General features: G+C 50.4%; 1 protein-coding gene across 1 annotated transcript in view; it reads right to left on the reverse strand.

Annotated features, from left to right (window-relative positions):
• LOC137384523 (protein HEATR9-like) overlaps nt 1-25413 on the reverse strand; it is a 218387-nt gene that overhangs the window by 132942 nt on the left and 60032 nt on the right. Inside the window, exons 5-7 of the mRNA XM_068058661.1 lie at nt 24860-24916; nt 24310-24366; nt 14681-14741 (exon numbers count right to left, since the gene is read on the reverse strand). Coding sequence (XP_067914762.1) covers nt 14681-14741; nt 24310-24366; nt 24860-24916 — 175 coding nt within the window. The remainder of the gene's footprint in view (nt 1-14680; nt 14742-24309; nt 24367-24859; nt 24917-25413) is intronic.

The raw sequence follows: 25413 nt of genomic DNA on the forward strand, positions 1-25413 counted from the left end.
CTTAGGGCCCAGGCAGCTTTTTTAAAAATTCGTTCATGGGAGGTGGGCGTCGCTGTCCAGGCCAGTATTTATTGCCCAGCCCTAATTGCCCTTGAGAAGGTGGTGGTGAGCTGCCTTCTTGAACCGCTGCAGTCCATGTGGGGTAGGTATACCCACAGTGCTGTTCGGAAGGGAGTTCCAGGATTTTGACCCAGCGACAGTGAAGGAACGACGATATAGTTTCAAGTCAGGATGGTGTGTGACTTGGAGGGGAACTTGCAGGTGGTGATGTTCCCATGCATCTGCTGCTCTTGTTCTTCTAGTTGGTAGTGGTCGCAGGTTTGGAAGGTGCTGTCTAAGGAGTCTTGGTGAGTTGCTGCAGTGCATCTTGTAGATGGTACACACTGCTACCACTGTGCGTCGGTGGTGGAGGGAGTGAATGTTTGTGGATAGGGTACCAAACAGACTGATTTGTCCTGGATAATGTCAAGCTTCTTGAGTGCTGTTGGAGCTGCACCCATCCAGGCAAGTGGAGAGTATTCCATCACACTCCTGACTTGTGCCTTGTAGATGGTGGACAGGCTTTGGGGAGTCAGGAGGTGAGTTACTCGTCTCAGGATTCCTAGCCTCTGACCTGCTCTTGTAGCCACGGTATTTATATGGCTACTCCAGTTCAGTTTCTGGTCAATGGTAACCCCCAGGATTTTAATCGTGGGGGATTCAGCGATGGTAATGCCGTTGAATGTCAAGGGGAGATGGTTAGATTCTCTCTTGTTGGAGATGGTCATTGCCTGGCACTTGTGTGGTGTGAATGTTACTTGCCACTTATCAGTCCAAGCCTGGATGTTGTCTAGGTCTTGATGCATATGGACATGGGCTACGTCAGTATCTAAGGAATCGAGAATGGTGCTGAACATTGTGCAATCATCAGCGAACATCCCCACTTCTGACCTTATGATGGAGGGAAGGTCATGGATGAAGCAGCTGAAGATGTTTGGGCCTAGGACACTACCCTGAGGAACTCCTGCAGTGATGTCCTGGAGCTCAGATGATTGATCTCCAACAACCACAACCATCTTCCTTTGCGCTCGGTATGAGTCCAACCAGCGGAGAGTTTTCCCGCGATTCGCATTGACCTCAGTTTTGCTAGGGCTCCTTGATGCCATACTCGGTCAAATGCTGCCTGATGTCAAGGGCAGTCACTCTCACCTCACCTAGAATTCAGCTCTTTTGTCCATGTTTGAAGCAAGGCTGTAATGAGGTCAGGAGCTGAGTGACCCTGGCAGAACCCAGACTGAGCGCCACTGAGCAGGTCATTGCTCAGCAAGTGCTGCTTGATAGCGCTGTCAATGATATCTTCCATCATTTTACTGATGATTGAGAGTAGACTGACGGGGCAGTAATTGGTCAGGTTGGACTTGTCCTGCCTTTTGTGTACAGGACATACCTGGGCAATTTTCCACATTGCAGGGTAGATGCCAGTGTTGTAGCTGTACTGGAACAGCTAGGCTAGGGGCGCGGCAATATCCAGTGCCTTCAGTCGTTGGCACTAAAGGCACAGCCGCCAATGGTGGAGCAATTAAAATCGGGGATGGTCACGAGGCCAGAATTAGATAAACACAGATATCCCAGAGAGTTGTGAGGCTGCGTTACAGAGATAGGGCAAGATGAGAATTTTAAAATTGAGGTGTTGCTTGACCAGAAGCCAACTGAGGTCAGTGAGTACAGCGTGTGATGAGTGACTGGGACTTGATGCAAGAAAGGACACAGGCAGCAGAATTCTGGATGACCTCAAGTTTATGGAGGGTGAAAGATGGGAAGCCAGCCAGGTTACTGTTCTACCCGTATGTCATGGTAGACTATTCAACTATGCATGGCGTCACACTGAGCCTGATCTGTCCTCACCCAGCGAGAATCGCAAATGACTTTTCATCTCTCAAACTCACGGATGCTGAGGGTGATTGTCACATACCAGCTGTTGTCTCAATTTAGTTGAGCTCACTCAGGATAGACTGCAGTACGTACATGGGCTGGGCCTGGCCTGAATTACTCACTGCTAGACTGGGCCACACCAACAAGCAACAGAAATTCTGAACTGTGCTGAGCATTAAATTCTTTCTCACCATTTGCCACAAGCAACACTGACACTGATATCTGAAACTATACTCAGGCATATCTCATTGCATTTACCCATCAACCTCCATCCTCCCACAGACCACCTTACACTCTCCCCATCATGGACTCACTCTACCCAGCGATTCAATCACCTCCCACAGCCCCTGCTCATCTCTATGCTGAATTCCTCCATTGACCCCACATGAACAATCATGTCCTGGGTAAGTATTTAATTATCTCAATCTGCCTTGATTTTCTGGACCACCAGTTCTATTCCTAACCAGTAGACCCGTCTATTCCATGCTCTCCTGGACAGCCTCCCACCTTGCAATTTTTGTAAAGTTGAGCTCATCTAAAACTCTGGATGGTAGACTGCTTCCTGGGATGAGAGGATGATCAACGAGGAGAGATTGAGTAGACTGGGCCTATATTACCCAGAATTTAGAGGAATGAGAGGTGATCTTATTGAAACGTGTAAAATTCTTAAGGGCTTTGACAGGGTAGATGCTGAGAAAATGTTTCCCCTGGTTGAGGAGTTTAGAATACAGTGTCACAATTTCAGAATAAGAGGTCGGCCATTTTGGACCAAGATGAGGAGAAAGGATTGTGAATCTTTGGAATTCTCTATCCCAGAGAGCTGTGGATGCTCAGTCGTTGAGTATATTCAAGACGGAGATTGATAGGTTTATGGATACTGAGGGAATTAGGGATATGGGGATAGTATAGGAAGGTAGAATTGAGGTAGATGATCAGTCATGACTGTGAATGGTGGAGCAGGCTCAAAAGGTAAAATGGCCAACTCCAGCTCCTATTTCTTATGTTCTTATATAATTCTGCTGCTCGTATCCTAATTTACACCAAGTCCTGTTCACCCATCACCCTGTGTTCAGTGACTTATGTCAGCTGTATTTTAAAATGCTCCTCCTTTTTTCAGATCCCTCCATGGCCTCACCCCTCCATATCTCTGTAAACTCCTCCAGCCACTCAACACCGCACATCACCCCACCCCACCCCGAGATCTTTTTTCATTCTGACCTCTTGTGTATAAACTGCTCTGCTTCTCTCTCCTTTTGGTCACCTGTCCTAATAAAAACAGTTACCCATCCTTAAATAAAAACAAAAATGGCCGGAAAAAAATCAGCAGGTTTGGCACCATCTGTGGAGAGAGAAACAGAGTTAAAGTTTCAGGTTGATGACCTACTGTCAGGACTGGAAAAAGTTAGAAATGTAATACGTTTTAAGTAAGTGCAGAGGCAGGGAAATGGAGGAGGTGAGGGTGGCGTGGGGGATGTGATGGGTGATGTGGGGGATGTGATGGGTGGTGTGGGGGATGTGATGGGTGGTGTGGGGGATGTGATGGGTGATGTGGGGGATGTGATGGGTGGTGTGGGGGATGTGATGGGTGGTGTGGGGGATGTGATGGGTGGTGTGGGGGATGTGATGAGTGGTGTGGGGGATGTGATGGGTGGTGTGGGGGATGTGATGGGTGGTGTGGGGGATGTGATGGGTGATGTGGGGCATGTGATGGGTGATGTGGGGCATGTGATGGGTGATGTGGGGGATGTGATGGGTGATGTGGGGGATGTGATGGGTGGTGGCGCATCTCCAGCATTTTCTGTTTTTATTTCAGATTTCCAGCACCTGTGGTATTTTGCACTAACACCTCCTTATGTGTTCCACTTCGTCTGATAATGTTCTGGTGAAGAACCTTGGGACGTTTTACTAGGATGAAGGTGCTATATAAATGCAAATTGTTGCTAGGACTGGAACACTAACCATTTCAGGCACCCAGTTTTAGCATTAAGCATGTGTGTACAGGTGAGCGTCATGTGTTTGTTACATGTACAGGCTTGTGAGCATGTACCTGTGAGAGACCATGCACCTATCAGCTTGCACGTGACTGTGTGCAGTTCTGTGTTCCCCGGTCCCATTATTATTTCCCTTGAATATCCCGGACCCCCTTTGCTCCAACAGTGCTGGCTGGGCTCTAAACTCTGGAATTCCCTCCCAAAACCTTTCCACCTCTCTGGAATTCCCTCTCTAAACCTCTCTGGAATTGCCTCCCTCAACCTCTCCACCACTCTGGAATTCCCTCTCTCAACCTCTCCATCTCTCTGGAATTCCCTCCCTCAACAACTCCACCACTCTGGAATTCCCTCTCTCAACCTCTCCATCTCTCTGGAATTGCCTCCCTCAACCTCTCCACCACTCTGGAATTCCCTCTCTCAACCTCTCCATCTCTCTGGAATTCCCTCACTCAACCACTCTGGAATTCCCTCTCTCAACCTCTCCTTCTCTCTGGAATTCTATCCCTCAACCACTCCACCACTCTGGAATTGCCTCCCTCAACCTCTCCACCTCTCTGGAATTCCCTCTCTCAACCTCTCTGGAATTCCCTCCCTAAACCTCTCCACCACTCTGGAATTCCCTCTTTCAACCTCTCCACCTCTCTGGAATTCCCTCTCTCAACCTCTCTGGAATTCCCTCCCTAAACCTCTCCAGCTCTCTGGAATTCCCTCCATAAACCTTTCCACGTCTCTGGAATTCCCTCCCTCAACCTCTCCACCTCTCTAGAATTCCCTCTCGCAACCTTTCCACCTCTCTGGAATTCCATCCCTAAACCTCTTCACCGCTCTGGAATTCCCTCCTTAAACCTCTCCACCTCTCTGAAATTCCCTCTCTCAACCTGTCCACCTCTCTGGAATTCCCTCCCTAAACCTCACCACCTCTCTGGAATTCCCACCCTAAATCAGTCCACCTCTCTGGAATTCCCTCCCGAAACATATTCACATCTCTGGAATTCCCTCTCTAAACCTCTCCATCTCTCTGGAATTCCCTCTCTCAACCTTTCCACCTCACTGGAATTCCCTCCCTAAATCTCTCCACCTCTCTGGAATTCCCTCTTTCAACCTCTCCACCTCTCTGGAATTCAATCCCTAAACCTCTCCACCACTCTGGAATTCCCTCTTTCAACCTCTCCACCTCTCTGGAATTCCCTCACTCAACCTTTCCACCTCTCTGGAATTCCCTCTCTCAACCTCTCTGGATTTCCCTCCCTAAACCTCTCCACCTCACTGGAATTCCCACCCCAAACCTCTCCACCTCTCTGGAATTCCCTCTCTCAACCTCTCCACCTCTCTGGAATTCCCTCCCTGAACGTCTTCACCTCTCTGGAATTCCCTCCCTAAACCTCTCGATCTCTCTGGAATTCCCTCACAACCTTTCCACCTCTCTGGAATTACCTGCCTAAATCTCTCCACCTCACTGGAATTCCCTCTTTCAACCTCTCCACCACTCTGAACCTATCAACCTCTCTGGAATTCCCTCCCTAAACCTCTCCACCTCTCTGGAATTCCCTCTTTCAAACTCTCCACCACTCTGGAATTCCCTCCCTAAACCTCTCCACCTCTCTGGAATTCCCTCCCTAAACCTCTCTGGAAATTCCTCTCTAAACATCTCCACCTCTCTGGAATTCCCTCCCTAAACCTCTCCACCTCTCTGGAATTCCTTCCCTAAACCTCTCAACCTCTCTGGAATTCCCTCCCTAAACCTCTCCACCACTCTGGAATTCCCTCTTTCAACCTCTCCACCTCTCTGGAATTCTCTCACTCAACCTTTCCACCTCTCTGGAATTCCCTCTCTCAACCTCTCTGAAATTCCCTCCCTAAACCTCTCCAGCTCTCTGGAATTCCCTCCCTAAACCTCACCACCTCTCTGGAATTCCCACACTAAACCAGTCCACCTCTCTGGAATTCCCTCCCCAAACCTCTCCACCTCTCTGGAATTCCCTCTCTCAACCTCTCCACCTCTCTGGAATTCTCTCTCTCAAACTTTCCACCTCACTGGAATTCCCTCCCTAAATCTCTCCACCTCTCTGGAATTCCCTCTTTCAACCTCTCCACCTCTCTGAACCTCTCAACCTCTCTGGAATTCCCTCCCCAAACCTCTCCACCACTCTGGAATTCCCTCCCTCAACCTCTCCACCTCTCTGAAAGTCCCTCTCTCAACCTGTCCAACTCTCTGGAATTCCCTCCCTAAACCTCACCACCTCCCTGGAATTCCCACCATAAACCAGTCCACCTCTCTGGAATTCCCTCCCCAAACCTCTCCACCTCTCTGGAATTCCCTCCCTAAACGTCTTCATCTCTCTGGAATTCCCTCCCTAAACCTCTCCATGTATCTGGAATTCCCTCCGTAAATCTCTCCACCTCTCTGGAATTCCCTCTTTCAACCTCTCCACCTCGCTGAAACTCTCAACCTCTCTGGAATTCCCTCCCTAATCCGCTCCACCACTCTGGAATTCCCTCTTTCAACCTCTCCACCTCTCTGGAATTCTCTCACTCAACCTTTCCACCTTTCTGGAATTCCCTCTCTCAACCTCTCTGGAATTCCCTCCCTAATCCTCTCCACCACTCTGGAATTCCCTCTTTCAACCTCTCCACCTCTCTGGAATTCTCTCACTCAACCTCTCCACCTCTCTGGAATTCCCTCTCGCAACCTTTCCACCTCTCTGGAATTCCATCCCTAAACCACTTCACCGCTCTGGAATTCCCTCCTTAAACCTCTCACCTCTCTGAAATTTCCTCTCTCAACCTTTCAACCTCTCTGGAATTCCCTCCCTAAACCTCACCACCTCTCTGGAATTCCCTCCCTAAACCTCACCACCTCTCTGGAATTCCCTCTCTCAACCTCTCCACCTCTCTCGAATTCCCTCTTTCAACCTCTCCACCTCTCTGGAATTCCCTCTCTCAACCTCTCCATCTCTCTGGAATTCCCTCACTCAACCACTCTGGAATTCCCTCTCTCAACCTCTCCTTCTCTCTGGAATTCTATCCCTCAACCACTCCACCACTCTGGAATTGCCTCCCTCAACCTCTCCACCTCTCTGGAATTCCCTCTCTCAACCTCTCTGGAATTCCCTCCCTAAACCTCTCCACCACTCTGGAATTCCCTCTTTCAACCTCTCCACCTCTCTGGAATTCCCTCTCTCAACCTCTCTGGAATTCCCTCCCTAAACCTCTCCAGCTCTCTGGAATTCCCTCCATAAACCTTTCCACGTCTCTGGAATTCCCTCCCTCAACCTCTCCACCTCTCTAGAATTCCCTCTCGCAACCTTTCCACCTCTCTGGAATTCCATCCCTAAACCTCTTCACCGCTCTGGAATTCCCTCCTTAAACCTCTCCACCTCTCTGAAATTCCCTCTCTCAACCTGTCCACCTCTCTGGAATTCCCTCCCTAAACCTCACCACCTCTCTGGAATTCCCACCCTAAATCAGTCCACCTCTCTGGAATTCCCTCCCGAAACATATTCACATCTCTGGAATTCCCTCTCTAAACCTCTCCATCTCTCTGGAATTCCCTCTCTCAACCTTTCCACCTCACTGGAATTCCCTCCCTAAATCTCTCCACCTCTCTGGAATTCCCTCTTTCAACCTCTCCACCTCTCTGGAATTCAATCCCTAAACCTCTCCACCACTCTGGAATTCCCTCTTTCAACCTCTCCACCTCTCTGGAATTCCCTCACTCAACCTTTCCACCTCTCTGGAATTCCCTCTCTCATCCTCTCTGGATTTCCCTCCCTAAACCTCTCCACCTCACTGGAATTCCCACCCCAAACCTCTCCACCTCTCTGGAATTCCCTCTCTCAACCTCTCCACCTCTCTGGAATTCCCTCCCTGAACGTCTTCACCTCTCTGGAATTCCCTCCCTAAACCTCTCGATCTCTCTGGAATTCCCTCACAACCTTTCCACCTCTCTGGAATTACCTGCCTAAATCTCTCCACCTCACTGGAATTCCCTCTTTCAACCTCTCCACCACTCTGAACCTATCAACCTCTCTGGAATTCCCTCCCTAAACCTCTCCACCTCTCTGGAATTCCCTCTTTCAACCTCTCCACCACTCTGGAATTCCCTCCCTAAACCTCTCCACCTCTCTGGAATTCCCTCCCTAAACCTCTCTGGAAATTCCTCTCTAAACATCTCCACCTCTCTGGAATTCCCTCCCTAAACCTCTCCACCTCTCTGGAATTCCTTCCCTAAACCTCTCAACCTCTCTGGAATTCCCTCCCTAAACCTCTCCACCACTCTGGAATTCCCTCTTTCAACCTCTCCACCTCTCTGGAATTCTCTCACTCAACCTTTCCACCTCTCTGGAATTCCCTCTCTCAACCTCTCTGAAATTCCCTCCCTAAACCTCTCCAGCTCTCTGGAATTCCCTCCCTAAACCTCACCACCTCTCTGGAATTCCCACACTAAACCAGTCCACCTCTCTGGAATTCCCTCCCCAAACCTCTCCACCTCTCTGGAATTCCCTCTCTCAACCTCTCCACCTCTCGGGAATTCCCTCCCTAAATGTCTTCACCTCTCTGGAATTCCCTCCCTAAACCTCTCCATCTCTCTGGAATTCCCTCTCTCAAACTTTCCACCTCACTGGAATTCCCTCCCTAAATCTCTCCACCTCTCTGGAATTCCCTCTTTCAACCTCTCCACCTCTCTGAACCTCTCAACCTCTCTGGAATTCCCTCCCCAAACCTCTCCACCACTCTGGAATTCCCTCCCTCAACCTCTCCACCTCTCTGAAAGTCCCTCTCTCAACCTGTCCAACTCTCTGGAATTCCCTCCCTAAACCTCACCACCTCCCTGGAATTCCCACCATAAACCAGTCCACCTCTCTGGAATTCCCTCCCCAAACCTCTCCACCTCTCTGGAATTCCCTCCCTAAACGTCTTCATCTCTCTGGAATTCCCTCCCTAAACCTCTCCATGTATCTGGAATTCCCTCCGTAAATCTCTCCACCTCTCTGGAATTCCCTCTTTCAACCTCTCCACCTCGCTGAAACTCTCAACCTCTCTGGAATTCCCTCCCTAATCCTCTCCACCACTCTGGAATTCCCTCTTTCAACCTCTCCACCTCTCTGGAATTCTCTCACTCAACCTTTCCACCTTTCTGGAATTCCCTCTCTCAACCTCTCTGGAATTCCCTCCCTAATCCTCTCCACCACTCTGGAATTCCCTCTTTCAACCTCTCCACCTCTCTGGAATTCTCTCACTCAACCTCTCCACCTCTCTGGAATTCCCTCTCGCAACCTTTCCACCTCTCTGGAATTCCATCCCTAAACCACTTCACCGCTCTGGAATTCCCTCCTTAAACCTCTCACCTCTCTGAAATTTCCTCTCTCAACCTTTCAACCTCTCTGGAATTCCCTCCCTAAACCTCACCACCTCTCTGGAATTCCCTCCCTAAACCTCACCACCTCTCTGGAATTCCCTCTCTCAACCTCTCCACCTCTCTCGAATTCCCTCTTTCAACCTCTCCACCTCTCTGGAATTCCCTCTCTCTACCTTTCCACCTCTCTGGAAATTCCTGTCTAAACATCTCCACCTCTCTGGAATTCCCTCTCTAAACATCTCCACCTCTCTGGAATTCCCTCTCTAAACCTCTCCACCTCTCTGGAATTCCTTCTCTAAACCTCTCCACCTCTCTGGAATTCCCTCTCTCAACCATTCCACCTCTCTGGAAATTCCTGTCTAAACATCTCCACCTCTCTGGAATTCCCTCTCTAAACATCTCCACCTCTCTGGAATTCCCTCTCTAAACCTCTCCACCTCTCTGGAATTCCTTCCCTAAACCTCTCCACCTCTCTGAACCTCTCAACCTCTCTGGAATTCCCTCCCTAAACCTCTCCAACGCTCTGGAATTCCCTCTTTCAACCTCTCCACCTCTCTGGAATTCCCTCTCTCAACCTTTCCACCTCTCTGGAATTCTCTCCCTAAACCTCTCCACCTCTCTCGAATTCCCTCAATCAACCTCTCCACCTCTCTGGAATTTCCTCCTTAAACCTCTCCACATCTCTGAACCTCTCACCCTCACTGGAATTCCCTCCCTAAACCTCTCCACCACTCTGGAATTCCCTCTTTCAACCTCTCCACCTCTCTGGAATTCCCTCTCTCAACCTTTCCACCTCTCTGAAATTCCCTCTCGCAACCTTTCCACCTCTCTGGAATTCCATCCCTAAACCTCTCCACCTCTCTGGAATTCCCTCTCTAAACCTCTACACCTCTCTGGAATTCCCTCCTTAAACCTCTCCACCTCTCTGGAATTCCCTCTCTCAACCATTACACCTCTCTGGAATTTCTACCCTAAACCTCCACCTCTCAGAACCTCTCAACCTCTCTGGAATTCCCTCCCTAAACCTCTCCACCTCTCTGGAATTCCCTCTTTCAACCTCTCCACCTCTCTGGAATTCCCTCTCTAAACATCTCCACCTCTCTGGAATTCCCTCCCTAAACCTCTCCACCTCTCTGGAATTCCCTCCGTAAACCTCTCCACCTCTCTGGATGTCCCTCTCTAAACCTCTCCACCTCTCTGGATGTCCCTCTCTAAACCTCTCCACCTCTCTGGATGTCCCTCTCTAAACCTCTCCACCTCTCTGGAATTCCCTCCCTAAACCTCTCCACCTCTCTGGAATTCCCTCCATAAACCTCTTCACCGCTCTGGAATTCCCTCCTTAAACCTCTCCATCTCTCTGGATGTCCCTCTCTAAACCTCTCCACCTCTCTGGATGTCCCTCTCTAAACCTCTCCACCTCTCTGGAATTCCCTCTCTGGAATTTCCTCCATAAACCTCTTCACCGCTCTGGAATTCCCTCCTTAAACCTCTCCACCTCTCTGAAATTCCCTCTCTCAACCTTTCTACCTCTCAGGAATTCCCTCCCTAAACCTCTCCATCTCTCTGGAATTTCCTCCCTAAACCTCTCCACCTCTCTGGAATTCCCTCTCTAAACCTCTCCACCTCTCTGGAATTCCTTCCCTAAACCTCCACCTCTCTGAACCTCTCAACCTCTGGAATTCCCTCCCTAAACCTCTCCACCTCTCTGGAATTCCCTCTTTCAACCTCTCCACCTCTCTGGAATTCCCTCTCTCAACCTTTCCACCTCTCTGGAATTCCCTCCCTAAACCTCTCCACCTCTCTCGAATTCCCTCCATCAACCTCTCCACCTCTCTGGAATTTCCTCCTTAAACCTCTCCACCTCTCTGAAATTCCTTCCCTAAACCTCCACCTCTCTGAACCTCTCAACCTCACTGGAGTTCCCTCCCTAAACCTCTCCACCTCTCTGAAATTCCCTCTTTCAACCTCTCCACCTCTCTGGAATTCCCTCTCTCAACCTTTCCACCTCTCTGGAACTCCCTCTCTCAACCTCTCTGGAATTCCCATCCTACACCTCTCCACCTCTCTGAAATTCCCTCTCGCAACCTCTCCACCTCTCTCGAATTCCCTCCATCAACCTCTCCACCTCTCTGGAATTTCCTGCTTAAACCTCTCCACCTCTCTGAACCTCTCAACCTCACTGGAGTTCCATCCCTAAACCTCTCCACCACTCTGGAATTCCCTCTCTCAACCTCTCCATCTCTCTGGAATTCCCTCTCTCAAACTCTCCATCACTCTGGAATTGCCTCCCTCAACCTCGCCACCACTCTGGAATTCCCTCCCTCAACCTCTCCACCACTCTGGAATTCCCTCTCACAACCTCTCCATCTCTCTGGAATTCCCTCCCTCAACCACTCTACCACTCTGGAATTCCATCTCTCAACGTCTCCAACTCTCTGGAATTCCCTCTCTAAACCTCTCCACCTCTCTGGAATTCCCTCCTTAAACCTCTCTGGAATGCCCTCCCTAAACTTCTCCACCTCTCTGGAATTCCCTCCCCAAACCTCTCCACCTCTCTGGAATTCCCTCTCTCAACCTCACCACCTCTCTGGAATTCCCTCCCTAAATGTCTTCACCTCTCTGGAATTCCCTCCCTAAACCTCTCCATCTCTCTGGAATTCCCTCTCTCAACCTTTCCACCTCTCTGGAATTCCCTCCCTAAACCTCTCCACCACTCTGGAATTCCCTCTCTCAACCTCTCCACCACTCTGGAATTCCCTCTCTCAACCTCTCCATCTCTCTGGAATTCCCTCTCTCAACCTCTCCATCTCTCTGGAATTGCCTCCCTCAACCTCTCCACCACTCTGGAATTCCCTCTCTCAACCTCTCCATCTCTCTGGAATTCCCTCCCTCAACCTCTCCACCACTCTGGAATATCCTCTCACAACCTCTCCATCTCTCTGGAATTCCCTCCCTCAACCACTCTACCACTCTGGAATTCCGTCTCTCAACGTCTCCAACTCTCTGGAATTCCCTCTCTAAACCTCTCCACCTCTCTGGAATTCCCTCCTTAAACCTCTCTGGAATTCCGTCCCTAAACTTCTCCACCTCTCTGGAAATACCTCCCCAAACCTCTCCACCTTTCTGGAATTCCCTCTCTCAACCTCACCACCTCTCTGGAATTCCCTCCCTAAATGTCTTCACCTCTCTGGAATTCCCTCCCTAAACCTCTCCATCTCTCTGGAATTCCCTCCCTAAATCTCTCCACCTCACTGGAATTCCCTCTTTCAACCTCTCCACCTCTCTCAACCTCTCTGGAATTCCCTCCCTAAACCTCTCCACCACTCTGGAATTCCCTCTTTCAACCTCTCCACCTCTCTGGAATTCCCTCTCTCAACCTCTCTGGAATTCCCTCACTAAACCTCTCCAGCTCTCTGGAATTCCCTCAATAAACCTTTCCACCTCTCTGGAATTCCCTCCCTCAACCTCTCCACCTCTCTGGAATTCCCTCTCGCAACCTTTCCACCTCTCTGGAATTCCATCCCTAAACCTTTCCTCCTCTCTGGAATTCCCTCCCTCAACCTCTCAACCTCTCTGGAATTCCCTCACTAAACCTCTCCAGCTCTCTGGAATTCCCTCAATAAACCTTTCCACCTCTCTGGAATTCCCTCTCTCAACCTCTCCACCTCTCTGAAATTCCCTCTCTCAACCTGTCCAACTCTCTGGAATTCCCTCCCTAAACCTCACCACCTCCCTGGAATTCCCTCCCTAAACCTCACCACCTCTCTGGAATTCCCTCCCTAAACCTCACCACCTCTCTGGAGTTTCCTCTCTCAACCTCTCCACCTCACTGGAATTCCCTCTCTAAACCTCTCCACCTCTCAGGAATTCCCTCTTTCAACCTCTCCACCTCTCTGGAATTCCCTCTCTCAACCTTTCCACCTCTCTGGAATTCCCTCTCTCAACCTCTCTGGAATTCCCTCCCTAAACCTCTCTGGAATTCCCTCCCTAAACCTCTCCACCTCTCTGGAATTCCCTCCCTAAACCTCTCCACCTCTCTGGAATTCCCTCCCTAAACCTCTCCACCTCTCTGGAATTCCCTCCCTAAACCTCTCCACCTCTCTGGAATTCCCTCCCTAAACCTCTCCACCTCTCTGGAATTCCCTCCCTAAACCTCTCCACCTCTCTGGAATTCCCTCTCTAAACCATTCCACCTCTCTGGAAATTCCTGTCTAAACATCTCCACCTCTCTGGAATTCCCTCTCTAAACATCTCCACCTCTCTGGAATTCCCTCCCTAAACCTCTCCACCTCTCTGGAATTTCCTCCCTAAACCTCTCCACCTCTCTGGAATTCCTTCCCTAAACCTCTCCACCTCTCTGAACCTCTCAACTTCTCTGGAATTCCCTCCCTAAACCTCTCCACCTCTCTGGAATTCCCTCTTTCAACCTCTCCACCTCTCTGGAATTCCCTCTCTCAACCTTTCCACCCCTAAACCTCTCCACTGCGGTGGTCCTGAAGCAGCAGGCCTCTGATTGGCTGGCAGCTCTGCCAAGGGTGGGCCTTCCAGTGGCGCAGTCCTAAATCCGATGGAAGGCCGCTGCTGTCCAGTTAAGTGCCTGATTGGCCTTAAATTCAGCCTTCTGTATAAGAGGGGATGCAGGGATCACGGTGTCAGTTTCCCTGACGTCGAGACCCCACCGCCAGCATGATATTCCACACCAGCTGTACCTCAGCTTCAGTCCATGTCACACTTTTGCACTTGGCAGCAGTGGTAACTGAGGGCACTGAGGGCACTGAGGGCACTGAGGGGCTGAGGGCAGCTGTCGTTCCCCCAGCAGATTGTGAATTCCTTTAATGGTCATTGTTCTTTCGGATAATCATCAATCTCAGATCAACCAGGAGGTCTCGGCACAACCTAGACTCACACTTCTCACCATCACAAAGTCCCAACCCCTCACCCCCTCATCTCCTCACCTCCTCACCTCCCCACCCCCTCACCTCCTCACCCCCTCATCTCCCCACCCTCTCATCTCCTCACCATCCCACCCCCTCACCTCCTCACTTCCCCACCCCCTCAGCTCCTCACTACCCCACCCCCTCAGCTCCTCACTTCCCCACCCCCTCACTTCCCCATCCCCTCACCTCCTCACTTCCCCACCTCCTCACATTAACCCCCCCATTGCCTCACCACCCCACCCACTTATCCCCTCGTCTCCGCAGCTCCTCCCTCCCTGCAACCCACACCCTTGCCCTCCCACCTCCTCACCTTCTTCAACCCCCTCGCCTCCACACATCCCCACCCCCTCACCTTCCCACCCACTCATCCCCTCACTCGCTCATCCCACACCCACATACCACGGGCAGCTCGTGTGGTCCTTCGACTCTCCCAAATCATTCAGTTATATTAAGCAGCAATGTTGACTGCAACACAGACTTACTCAGTGTGACCAGAGCCATGGCAGCTTCATATCTCACGACACAGTCCTCATCCGTCTGTAACTAAAAGAAATAAATGTGCTGCAGGTCAATCGGTTCACAAAGAGCGCCAGACAACCCACACCACAGTTACTGACGGGCCTGGGGTTTCTCTCCACAATTACCATCGGGCCTGGGGTTTCTCTCCACAATTACCGCCGGGCCTGGGGTTTATCTCCACAATTACCGCCGGGCCTGGGGTTTCTCTCCACAATTACCGCCGGGCCTGGGGTTTCTCTCCACAATTACCGCCGGGCCTGGGGCTTCTCTCCACAATTACCACTGGGCCTAGGGTTTCTCTCCCCGGTTACTGCCGGGCCTGGGGCTTTCCTCCACAGTTACTGCTGGGCCTGGGGTTTTCTCTCCACAGTTACTGCCGGGCCTGGGGTTTTCCTCCACAGTTACTGCTGGGCCTGGGGTTTTCCTCCACAGTTATTGCCGGGCCTGGGGTTTTCTCTCCACAGTTATTGCCGGGCCTGGGGTTTTCTCTCCACAGTTACTGCCGGGCCTGGGGTTTTCTCTCCACAGTTACTGCCGGGCCTGGGGTTTCTCTCCACAGTTACTGCCAGGCCTGGGGTTTTCTCTCCACAGTTACTGCCGGACCTGGGGTTTCTCTCCACAGTTACAGCCAGGCCTGGGGTTTTCTCTCCACAGTTACTGCTGGCCTGGGGTTTTCTCTCCACAGTTACTGCTGGGCCTGGGGTTTTCTCTCCACAGTTACTACCGGGCCTGGGGTTTCTCTCCATAGTTACTGCCGGGCTTGGAGTTTTCTCTCCACAGTTACTGCCGGGCCTGGGGTTTTCTCTCCACAGTTACTGCCAGCCCTGGGGTTTTCCTCCACAGTCACTGCCGGGCCTGAGGTTTTCCTCCACAGTTACTGCCGGGCCTGGGGTTTACTCTCCACAGTTACTGCCGGGCCTGGGGTTTCTCTCCACAGTTACTGCCGGGCCTGGGGTTTTCCTCCACAGTTACTGCCAAGCCTAGGGTTTTCCTCCGCATTTACTGCTGGGCCTGGGGTTTTCCTCCACAGTAACTGCCAGACCTGGGGTTTTCACTCCACAGTTACTGCCGGGCCTGAGGTTTTCTCTCCACAGTTACTGCCGGGCCTGGGGTTTCTCCCTGCAGTTACTGCCGGGCCTGGGGTTTTCCTCCGCAGTTACTGCCGGGCCTGGGGTTTTCTCTCCACAGTTACTGCTTGGCCTGGGGTTTTCCTCTGAGGTTACTGCCGGGCCTGGGGTTTTCCTCTGCAGTTACTGACATCCTAAGATTTCTCTCCACATCTACTGCCGCGCCTGGGTTTTGCCACTGCAGTTACCGTTGGGCCTTCGGTTTCTTTCCATAGTTACTTCCAGGCCTGGGGCTTTCTCTCCACAGTTACTGCCGGGCCTGGGGTTTTCCTCCACAGTTACTGACGGGCCTGGGGTTTTCTTCCACAGCAACCGCCGGGCCTGGGGTTTTCCTCCGCAGTTACTGCCGGGCCTGAGGTTTTCCTCTGCAGTCACTGCCGGGCCTGAGGTTTTCCTCTGCAGTTACTGCCGGGCCTGAGGTTTTCCTCTGCAGTTACTGCCGGGGCTGGCGTTTTCCTCTGCAGTTACTGCCGGGCCAGGGGTTTTCGTCTGCAGTTACTGCAGGGCCAGGGGTTTTCCTCCGCAGTTACTGCCGGGCCTGGGGCTTTCCTCCACAATTACTGCTGGGCCTGGGGTTTTCCTCCACAGTTCCTGCCGGGCCTGGGGTTTTCCTCTGCAGTTACTGCTGGGCCTGGGCTTTTCCTCCACAGTTACTGCCAAGCCTGAGGTTTTCCTCTGCAGTTACTGGCGGGCCTGAGGTTTTCCTCTGCAGTTACTGCTGGGCCTGAGGTTTTCCTCTGCAGTTACTGCCAGGCCTGGGGTTTTCCTCTGCAGTTACTGCCAGGCCTGGGGTTCTCCTCTGCAGTTACTGCCAGGCCTGGGGTTCTCCTCTGCAGTTACTGCTGGGCCTGAGGTTTTCCTCTGCAGTTACTGCCAGGCCTGGGGTTTTCCTCTGCAGTTACTGCCGGGCCTAGGGTTTTCCTCTGCACTTACTGCCGTGCCTGGGGTTTCTCTTCACAGTTACTGCCAAGCCTGAGGTTTTCCTCTGCAGTTACTGGCGGGCCTGGGGTTTTCCTCTGCAGTTACTGCCAAGCCTGGGGTTCTCCTCTGCAGTTACTGCCGGGCCTGGGGTTTTCCTCTGCAGTTACTGCTGGGCCTGGGGTTTCTCTCCACAGTTACTGCCAAGCCTGAGGGTTTCCTCCACAGTTACTGACGGGCCTGGGGTTTTCTTCCACAGCAACCGCCGGGCCTGGGGTTTTCCTCCACAGTTACTGCCGGGCCTGAGGTTTTCCTCTGCAGTTACTGGCGGGCCTGAAGTTTTCCTCTGCAGTTACTGCTGGGCCTGAGGTTTTCCTCTGCAGTTACTGCCAGGCCTGGGGTTTTCCTCCACAGTTACTGCCAGGCCTGGGGTTTTCTTCTGCAGTTACTGCCGGGCCTGGGGTTTTCCTCTGCAGTCACTGCCGGTCCTAGTGTTTTCCTCTGCAGTTACTGCCGGGCCTGGGGTTCTCCTCTGCAGTTACTGCCAGACCTGGGGTTCTCCTCTGCAGTTACTGCCAGGCCTGGGGTTTCTCTCCACAGTTACTACCGGGCCTGGGTTTTTCTCTCCACAGTTACTGCCCGGCCTGGGGTTTTCCTCTGAAGTTACTGCCGGGCCTGGGGTTTTCCTCTGCAGTTACTGCCGGGCCTGAGGTTTTCCTCTGCAGTTACTGCCAGCCTAGGGTTTCTCTCCATATTTACTGCCGGGCCTGGGTTTTGCCGATGCAGTTACCGTTGGGCCTTCGGTTTCTCTCCACAGTTACTTCCAGGCCTGGGGTTTTCCTCCACAGTTACTGCCAGGCCTGGGGTTTTCCTCCACAGTTACTGCCGGGTCTGGGGTTTTCTCTCCACAGTTACTGCCGGGCCTGGGGTTTTCCTCCACAGTTACTGCCGGGCCTGGGGTTTTCCTCCACAGTTACTGCCATGCCTGGGGTTTTCCTCTGCAGTTACTGTTGGGCCTGAGGTTTCTCTCCACAGTTACTGCCGGGCCTGGGGTTTTCCTCTGCAGTTACTGCCGGGCCTGGGGTTTTCCTCTGCAGTTACTGCCGGGCCTGGGGTTTTCCTCTGCAGTTACTGCCGGGCCTGAGGTTTTCCTCTGCAGTTACTGCCGGGCCTGGGGTTTTCCTCTGCAGTTACTGCCGGGCCTGGGGTTTTCCTCTGCAGTTACTGACAGGCCTGGGGTTTTCCTCCACAGTTACTGCCGGGCCTGGGGTTTCCCTCTGCAGTTACTGCCGGGCCTGGGGTTTTCCTCTGCAGTTACTGCCAGGCCTGGGGTTTTCCTCTGCAGTTACTGCTGGGCCTGGGGTTTTCTCTCCACAGTTACTGCCGGGCCTGAGGTTTTCTCTCCACAGTTACTGCTTGGCCTGGGGTTTCTCTCCACAGTTACTGCCGGGCCTGGGGATTCTCTCCACAGTTACTGCCGGGCCTGGGATTTCTCTCTGCAGTTACTGCCGGGACTGAGGTTTTCCTCCGCAGTTACTGCTGGGCCTAGGGTTTTCCTCTGCATTTACTGCCATGCCTGGGGCTTTCCTCTGCATTTACTGCCGGGCCTGGGGTTTTCCTCTGCATTTACTGCCGGGCCTGGGGTTTTCCTCTGCAGCTACTGCCGGGCCTGGGGTTTTCCTCTGCAGTTACTGCCGGGCCTGGGGTTTTCCTCTGCAGTTACTGCCGGGCCTGGGGTTTTTCTCCACAGTTACTGCTGGGCCTGGGGTTTCTCTCCACAGTTACTGCCGGGCCTGGGGTTTTCCTCCACAGTTACTGCTGGGTCTGGGGTTTCTCTCCACAGTTACTGCCGGGCCTGGGGTTTTCCTCCACAGTTATCGCTGGGCCTGGGGTTTCTCTCCACATTTACTACCGGGCCTGGGGTTTTCCTCTGCAGTTACTGCCGGGCCTGGCGTTTTCCTCTGCAGTTACTGCCGGGCCTGGGGCTCTCCTCTGCAGTTACTGCCGGGCCAGGGGTTTTCCTCTGCAGTTACTGCCGGGCCTGGGGTTTTCCTCTGCAGTTACTGCCGGGCCTGAGGTTTTCCTCTGCAGTCACTGCCGGGCCTGAGGTTTTCCTCTGCAGTCACTGCCGGGCCTGAGGTTTTCCTCTGCAGTCACTGCCGGGCCTGAGGTTTTCCTCTGCAGTTACTGCCGGGCCTGGGGTTTTCCTCTGCAGTTACTGCCGGGCCTGGTGTTTTCCTCTGCAGTTACTGCCGGGCCTGGGGTTCTCCTCTGCAGTTACTGCCGGGCCTGGCGTTTTCCTCTGCAGTTACTGCCGGGCCAGGGGTTTTCGTCTGCAGTCACTGCCGGGCCTGAGGTTTTCCTCTGCAGTTACTGCCGGGCCTGGGGTTTTCTTCTGCAGTTACTTCCGGGCCTGGCGTTTTCCTCTGCAGTTACTGCCGGGCCTGGGGTTTTTCTCTGCAGTTACTGCCGGGCCTGAGGTTTTCCTCTGCAGTTACTGCCGGGCCTGGGGTTTTCCTCTGCAGTTACTGCCAGGCCTAGGGTTTTCCTCTGCAGTTACTGCCGGGCCTGGGGTTTCTCTCCACAGTTACTGCCGGGCCTGGGGTTTTCCTCTGCAGTTACTTCTGGGCCTGGGGTTTTCCTCTGCAGTTACTTCTGGGCCTGGGGTTTTCCTCTGCAGTTACTTCCGGGCCTGGCGTTTTCCTCTGCAGTTACTGCCGGGCCTGGGGTTTTCTTCTGCAGTTACTGCCGGGCCTGAGGTTTTTCTCTGCAGTTACTGCCGGGCCTGAGGTTTTCCTCTGCAGTTACTGCCGGGCCTGGGGTTTTCCTCTGCAGTTACTGCCGGGCCTGAGGTTTTTCTCTGCAGTTACTGCCGGGCCTGAGGTTTTCCTCTGCAGTTACTGCCGGGCCTGGGGTTTTCCTCTGCAGTTACTGCCGGGCCTGGGGTTTTCCTCTGCAGTTACTTCTGGGCCTGGGGTTTTCCTCTGCAGTTACTGCCGGGCCTGAGGTTTTCCTCTGCAGTTACTGCCGGGCCTGGGGTTTTCCTCTGCAGTTACTGCCGGGCCTGGGGTTCTCCTCTGCAGTTACTGCCGGGCCAGGGGTTTTCGTCTGCAGTTACTGCCGGGCCAGGGGTTTTCGTCTGCAGTTACTGCCGGGCCTGAGGTTTTCCTCTGCAGTTACTGCCGGGCCTGGGGTTTTCCTCTGCAGTTACTGCCGGGCCTGGTGTTTCTCTCCACAGTTACTGCCGGGTTTGGGGTTTTCCTCTGCAGTTACTGCCGGGCCTGGGGTTTTCCTCTGCAGTTACTGCCGGGCCTGGGGTTTCTCTCCACAGTTACTGCCTTTCTGGGGTTTCTCTCCACAGTTACTGCCGGGCCTGGGGTTTTCCTCCACAGTTACTGGCTGTCCTGGGGATTTCCTCTGCAGTTACTGCCGGTCCTGGGGTTTCTCTCCACAGTTACTACTGGGCCTGGGGTTTCTCTCCACAGTTACTGCCGGTCCTGGGCTTTCTCTCCACTTGCTGCCGGGCCTGGGGTTTTCCTCCACAGTTACTGGCTGTCCTGGGGATTTCCTCTGCAGTTATTGCCGGTCCTGGGGTTTCTCTCCACAGTTACTACTGGGCCTGGGGTTTCTCTCCAAAGTTACTGCCAGTCCTGGGGTTTCTCTCCACTTGCTGCCGGGCCTGGGGTTTCTCTCCACAGTTACTGCTGGTACTGGGGTTTCTCTCCGCAGTTGCTGCTGTGCATGGTGTTTCTCTCCACAGTTACTGCCGGGCCTGGAGTTTCTCTCTGCGGTTACTGCTGGGCCTGGGGTTTCACTCTTTGTTTGCTATGCTAAATCTTCTCGATAAATGCAATCTGTTATTATTGTTGTTGAATCCCCACCTTCCAAACCCTCGATTAGATTCTAGCCTGTAACTCACTTCCAGGTATCTGTTATTCTATATTGTTATGTACAGAAGAAGTGTGATCATAAAATTACAGACAAAATCTGAAGAGTTATAAAAACTCACTCTTTTCAAAAATGGACCTTTCCTTTAAAAAATTTACAATACTCCAAAATGGCCATTGAAGATAACGCCTTGGCCTTTGTATATTCCAACTGGCTGACATGGACAAAGGAAAATCTTCAAAGCTAAGAGGTGTCAATTGAACCCATCTATAACCCATGCTAAAACATTACAGTATTGAAAGTCCTCTTATGAAATAAAGGAGATATGAAGTAGTCATATCCTGGACCATTGTGCGATCACCATGGGGAAGAGACTAGAGTGTCTCATTACAGATGAGAATAACAGCTTTACCTTTAAAAGCAGCCTATAGAGAGAGACACCCCAAAAAAAGAAAGGCATCCATATCCTGTTTCCAGCAAATTGGAAGGCATGTGCCCTGCTGTAGAATTCTGTATCTACACTGGACGCAGTGAACTAACCATCTTCTTCAACTGAACTTTCAACCAAGAGAGAAATCTACAATCACCTCAGGCCTGCACCCAACGAGAACTCAATGTCCAAGATAATTCAACAGGTTTACTATGATCTTCCCCGAAACCAATAGTTCACTTATTATCACTCACCCCTTTTTCCTTCTATTTCTATCCCTTTGTGTGTATCTGTATGTGTGTTTCTTCTTGTTTTTGTGTGTATCTGTGTCTCTCCTTGTGTCTGTATGTGTGTCTGTGTGTCTATGTGTGTGTCTCTTCTTGTGTCTGTGTGTCTGTGTGTGCGTCTCTGTGTCTGTGTGTCTGTGTGTGCGTCTCTGTGTCTGTCTGTGTGTATGTGTGTCTCTGTGTCTGTCTGTGTGTGTGCGTGTGTCTGTGTCCATCTGAATGCATGTGTCTGTGTCCATCTGAATGCGTGTGTGTCTGTGTCCATCTGAATGCGTGTGTGTCTGTGTGTGTCTGTGTGTGTGTGTGTCTGTGTGTGTCTGTGTGTGTGTGTGTGTCTGTGTCTGTGTCTGTGTCTGTGTCTGTGTCTGTGTCTGTGTGTGTCTGTGTCTGTGTGTGTCTGTGTCTGTGTGTGTCTGTGTCTGTGTGTGTCTCTGTCTGTGTGTGTCTCTGTCTGCTTGTGTGTGCATGTATGAGTAAATACGTGACTGAATGCGGTTGCGAAAATTTCAGGATAAGGCATATTGATTAATAAACAATTGATTTTCCATTTCAAACTTACAAGAAAACCAGTTACTGTTTATATAACAAATAAAACAACAAGGGGTTAGCCCTGGGTAACAAAACACACTTGCTGCGGTCAGGTGGGAGTTGAACAGTGGGAACCACCCTAACACTAATCACATGGCTGTAAAAATACATAAAGCACCCAAATCCCTCGATTAGATTCCAGTCTGTAACTCACTCCCAGGTATCTGTTATTCTACATCTAAACCACTGGAGCGTATCGATTACATTCCAGCCTGTAACTCAATCCCGGGTATCTGTTATTCTATATATAAACACCCCCGAACCCCTCGATTAGATTCCAGTCTGTAACTCACTCCCGGGTATCTGTTATTCTATATATAAACACCCCCGAACCCCTCGATTAGATTCCAGCCTGTTACTCACTCCCGGGTATCTGTTATTCTATATATAAACCACCGGAACATCTCGATTACATTCCAGAATGTAACTCACTCCCGGGTATCTGTTATTCTATATATAAACCACCCAAACCCCTCGATTAGATACCAGTCTGTAACTCACTCCCGGGTATCTGTTATTCTACATATAAACCACCCGAACCCCTCGATTAGATTCCAGTCTGTAACTCACTCCCGGGTATCTGTTATTCTATATATAAGCCACCGGAACATCTCAATTAGATTCCAGAATGTAACTCACTCCCGGGTATCTGTTATTCTATATATAAAACACAGGAACACCTCGATTAGATTCCAGTCTGTAACTCACTCCCGGGTATCTGTTATTCTATATATAAAACACCGGAACATCTCGATTAGATTCCAGAATGGAACTCACTCCCGGGTATCTGTTATTCTATATATAAAACATCTGAACGTCATGATTAGATTCCAGAATGTAACTCACTCCCGGGTATCTGTTATTCTATATATAAACCACTGGAACACCTCGATTAGATTCCAGAATGTAACTCACTCCCGGGTATCTGTTATTCTATATATAAACCACTGGAACACCTCGATTAGATTCCAGAATGTAACTCACTCCCGGGTATCTGTTATTCTATATATAAACCACTGGAACACCTCGATTAGATTCCAGAATGTAACTCACTCCCGGGTATCTGTTATTCTATATATAAACCGCCCAAACCCCTCGATTAGATTCCAGTCTGTAACTCACTCCCGGGTATCTGTTATTCTACATATAAACCACTGGAGCATCTTGATTAGATTCCAGCCTGTAACTCACTCCCGGGTATCTGTTATTCTATATATAAACCACCGGAAAACCTCGATTGAATACCAGTCTGTAACTCACTCCCAGGGATCTGTTTTTCTATAGAGAAACCCCCCGAACCCCTCGGTTAGATTCCAGTCTGTAACTCACTCCCGGGTATCTGTTATTCTACATATAAACCACGGGAACATCTCAATTAGATTCCAGTCTGTAACTCACTCCCGGGTATCTGTTATTCTATATGCAAACCACCGGAACCCCTCGATTAGATTCCAGGCTGTAACACACACCCAGGTATCTGTTATTCTATATAGAAACCACTGGAATGTCTCGATTACATTCCAGTCTGTTACTCACTCCCGGGTATCTGTTATTCTATATGCAAACCACCGGAACATCTTGATTAGATTCCAGCCTGTTACTCACTCCCGGGTATCTGTTATTCTATATAGAAACCACTGGAATGTCTCAATTACATTCCAGTCTGTTACTCACTCCCGGGTATCTGTTATTCTATATAGAAACCACTGGAATGTCTCAATTACATTCCAGTCTGTTACTCACTCCCGGGTATCTGTTATTCTATATAGAAACCACTGGAATGTCTCAATTACATTCCAGTCTGTTACTCACTCCCGGGTATCTGTTATTCTATATAGAAACCACTGGAATGTCTCAATTACATTCCAGTCTGTTACTCACTCCCGGGTATCTGTTATTCTATATATAAGCCACCGGAATGTCTCAATTACATTCCAGTCTGTTACTCACTCCCGGGTATCTGTTATTCTATATAGAAACCACTGGAATGTCTCAATTACATTCCAGTCTGTTACTCACTCCCGGGTATCTGTTATTCTATATAGAAACCACTGGAATGTCTCAATTACATTCCAGTCTGTTACTCACTCCCGGGTATCTTTTATTCTATATATAAACCACCGGAACCCCTCCATTAGATTCCAGCCTCTAAATCTGGTTGGTCAATGACTGGTTGTCACTTTAAGATGGTGCATTACTAGTGAGTCCTTTTCCTACTTCCTCAAGATGACTCAGCCCCAGGATCTTGAATTGAACGATTAGTGAATTATGTTTTTGTAAAGGAAAGAAATTGGAAAATGATAATTTAAGAAATTAATAAGTAAGGTGTGTTTCAAGTCGATGTGAATACATACTGTGGTATAAAGAGCAGAAACAACTTCCTTATTGGTGCATTGAAGGCACTGCAGAGCCTGTTGGGAAAACCACAAGCATTGGTACAATCAACATGAAAGAACAACTTGTTACAGAACGCATGGCAAAAGTCAGCCAGGGCAGGGTGATTAGAAAGGGTAGAGGGCAGGACAGAGAGGACAGTCCGAAGGTTTGGCAGGGTAGGGGATGGGGTAGAGAGGTGGCAGGATATGTGTGCAGTGTAAAGCTCCCTCTACAGTGTCCCATCAATGTGCTACAGCTAGAATGTGACTTATAGTGCCATAATTTTCCATACTTACAACTGCCAAGAAATGCTGTGTATTTCGGGTCAAATGTATTTTATGTATGTCACACTTGCATTCAGCAAATTGAGGAGACTGAGAGCCATCAGAAAGTGAATTCAAACCTCAGAGATGAAAGATCAGTGACTAACCCATGACACCACATTACTCTGAAGAGGTTAATGTCCAGATTTCTTTCCAGAGATCACATTTATTCCACTTCTACAAAAAGGGAAAATGTGGGACTTGCCTTAGTAGCATCTCTTCTCTCAAGTAGAACAGTGGAATTTAAACTCTTTAGAAGATCCTAAAATATAAAACAAGGAAGTGTCAATCACAGTAACAAGTAAACAAGTGTCTTTGGGCTTGGACATGAATGCAAGCCTTACAAAATGGAGCAGGAAAGCACTGATTAGTTATAGAGTCATAGAGTTACACAGCACAGAAACAGGCCCTTCGGCCCATCGTGCATCAGTTCAAATTCCCACACAAATATTCTCCCCTATCACTGACTCTACCCACCCATTTCATCTCCTCCCACAGCCCATATTTTGGCAGGTATGATCTTGTAGTGGTTACATTACTGGATCAGTAATCCAGAGGTCTGGACAAATGCTCTGGAGACCTGAATCCAAATCCCACATGGAATTTGGGCATTTTAAATTCAATTAATTCAGTGGGTAGTCTCTCACTTTGAAGTCACAATCCTCTGGATTCCAGTCCCGCTCCAAGACTTAAGCACACAAATCAAGGCTGACATGACAGTGGAGTGCTGCACTGTCAGGGGTGCTATCTTTCAGCTGA

The sequence above is a fragment of the Heterodontus francisci genome, chromosome 26, assembly GCF_036365525.1.
Source record: "Heterodontus francisci isolate sHetFra1 chromosome 26, sHetFra1.hap1, whole genome shotgun sequence".
Classification (NCBI taxonomy): Eukaryota; Metazoa; Chordata; class Chondrichthyes; order Heterodontiformes; family Heterodontidae; genus Heterodontus; species Heterodontus francisci.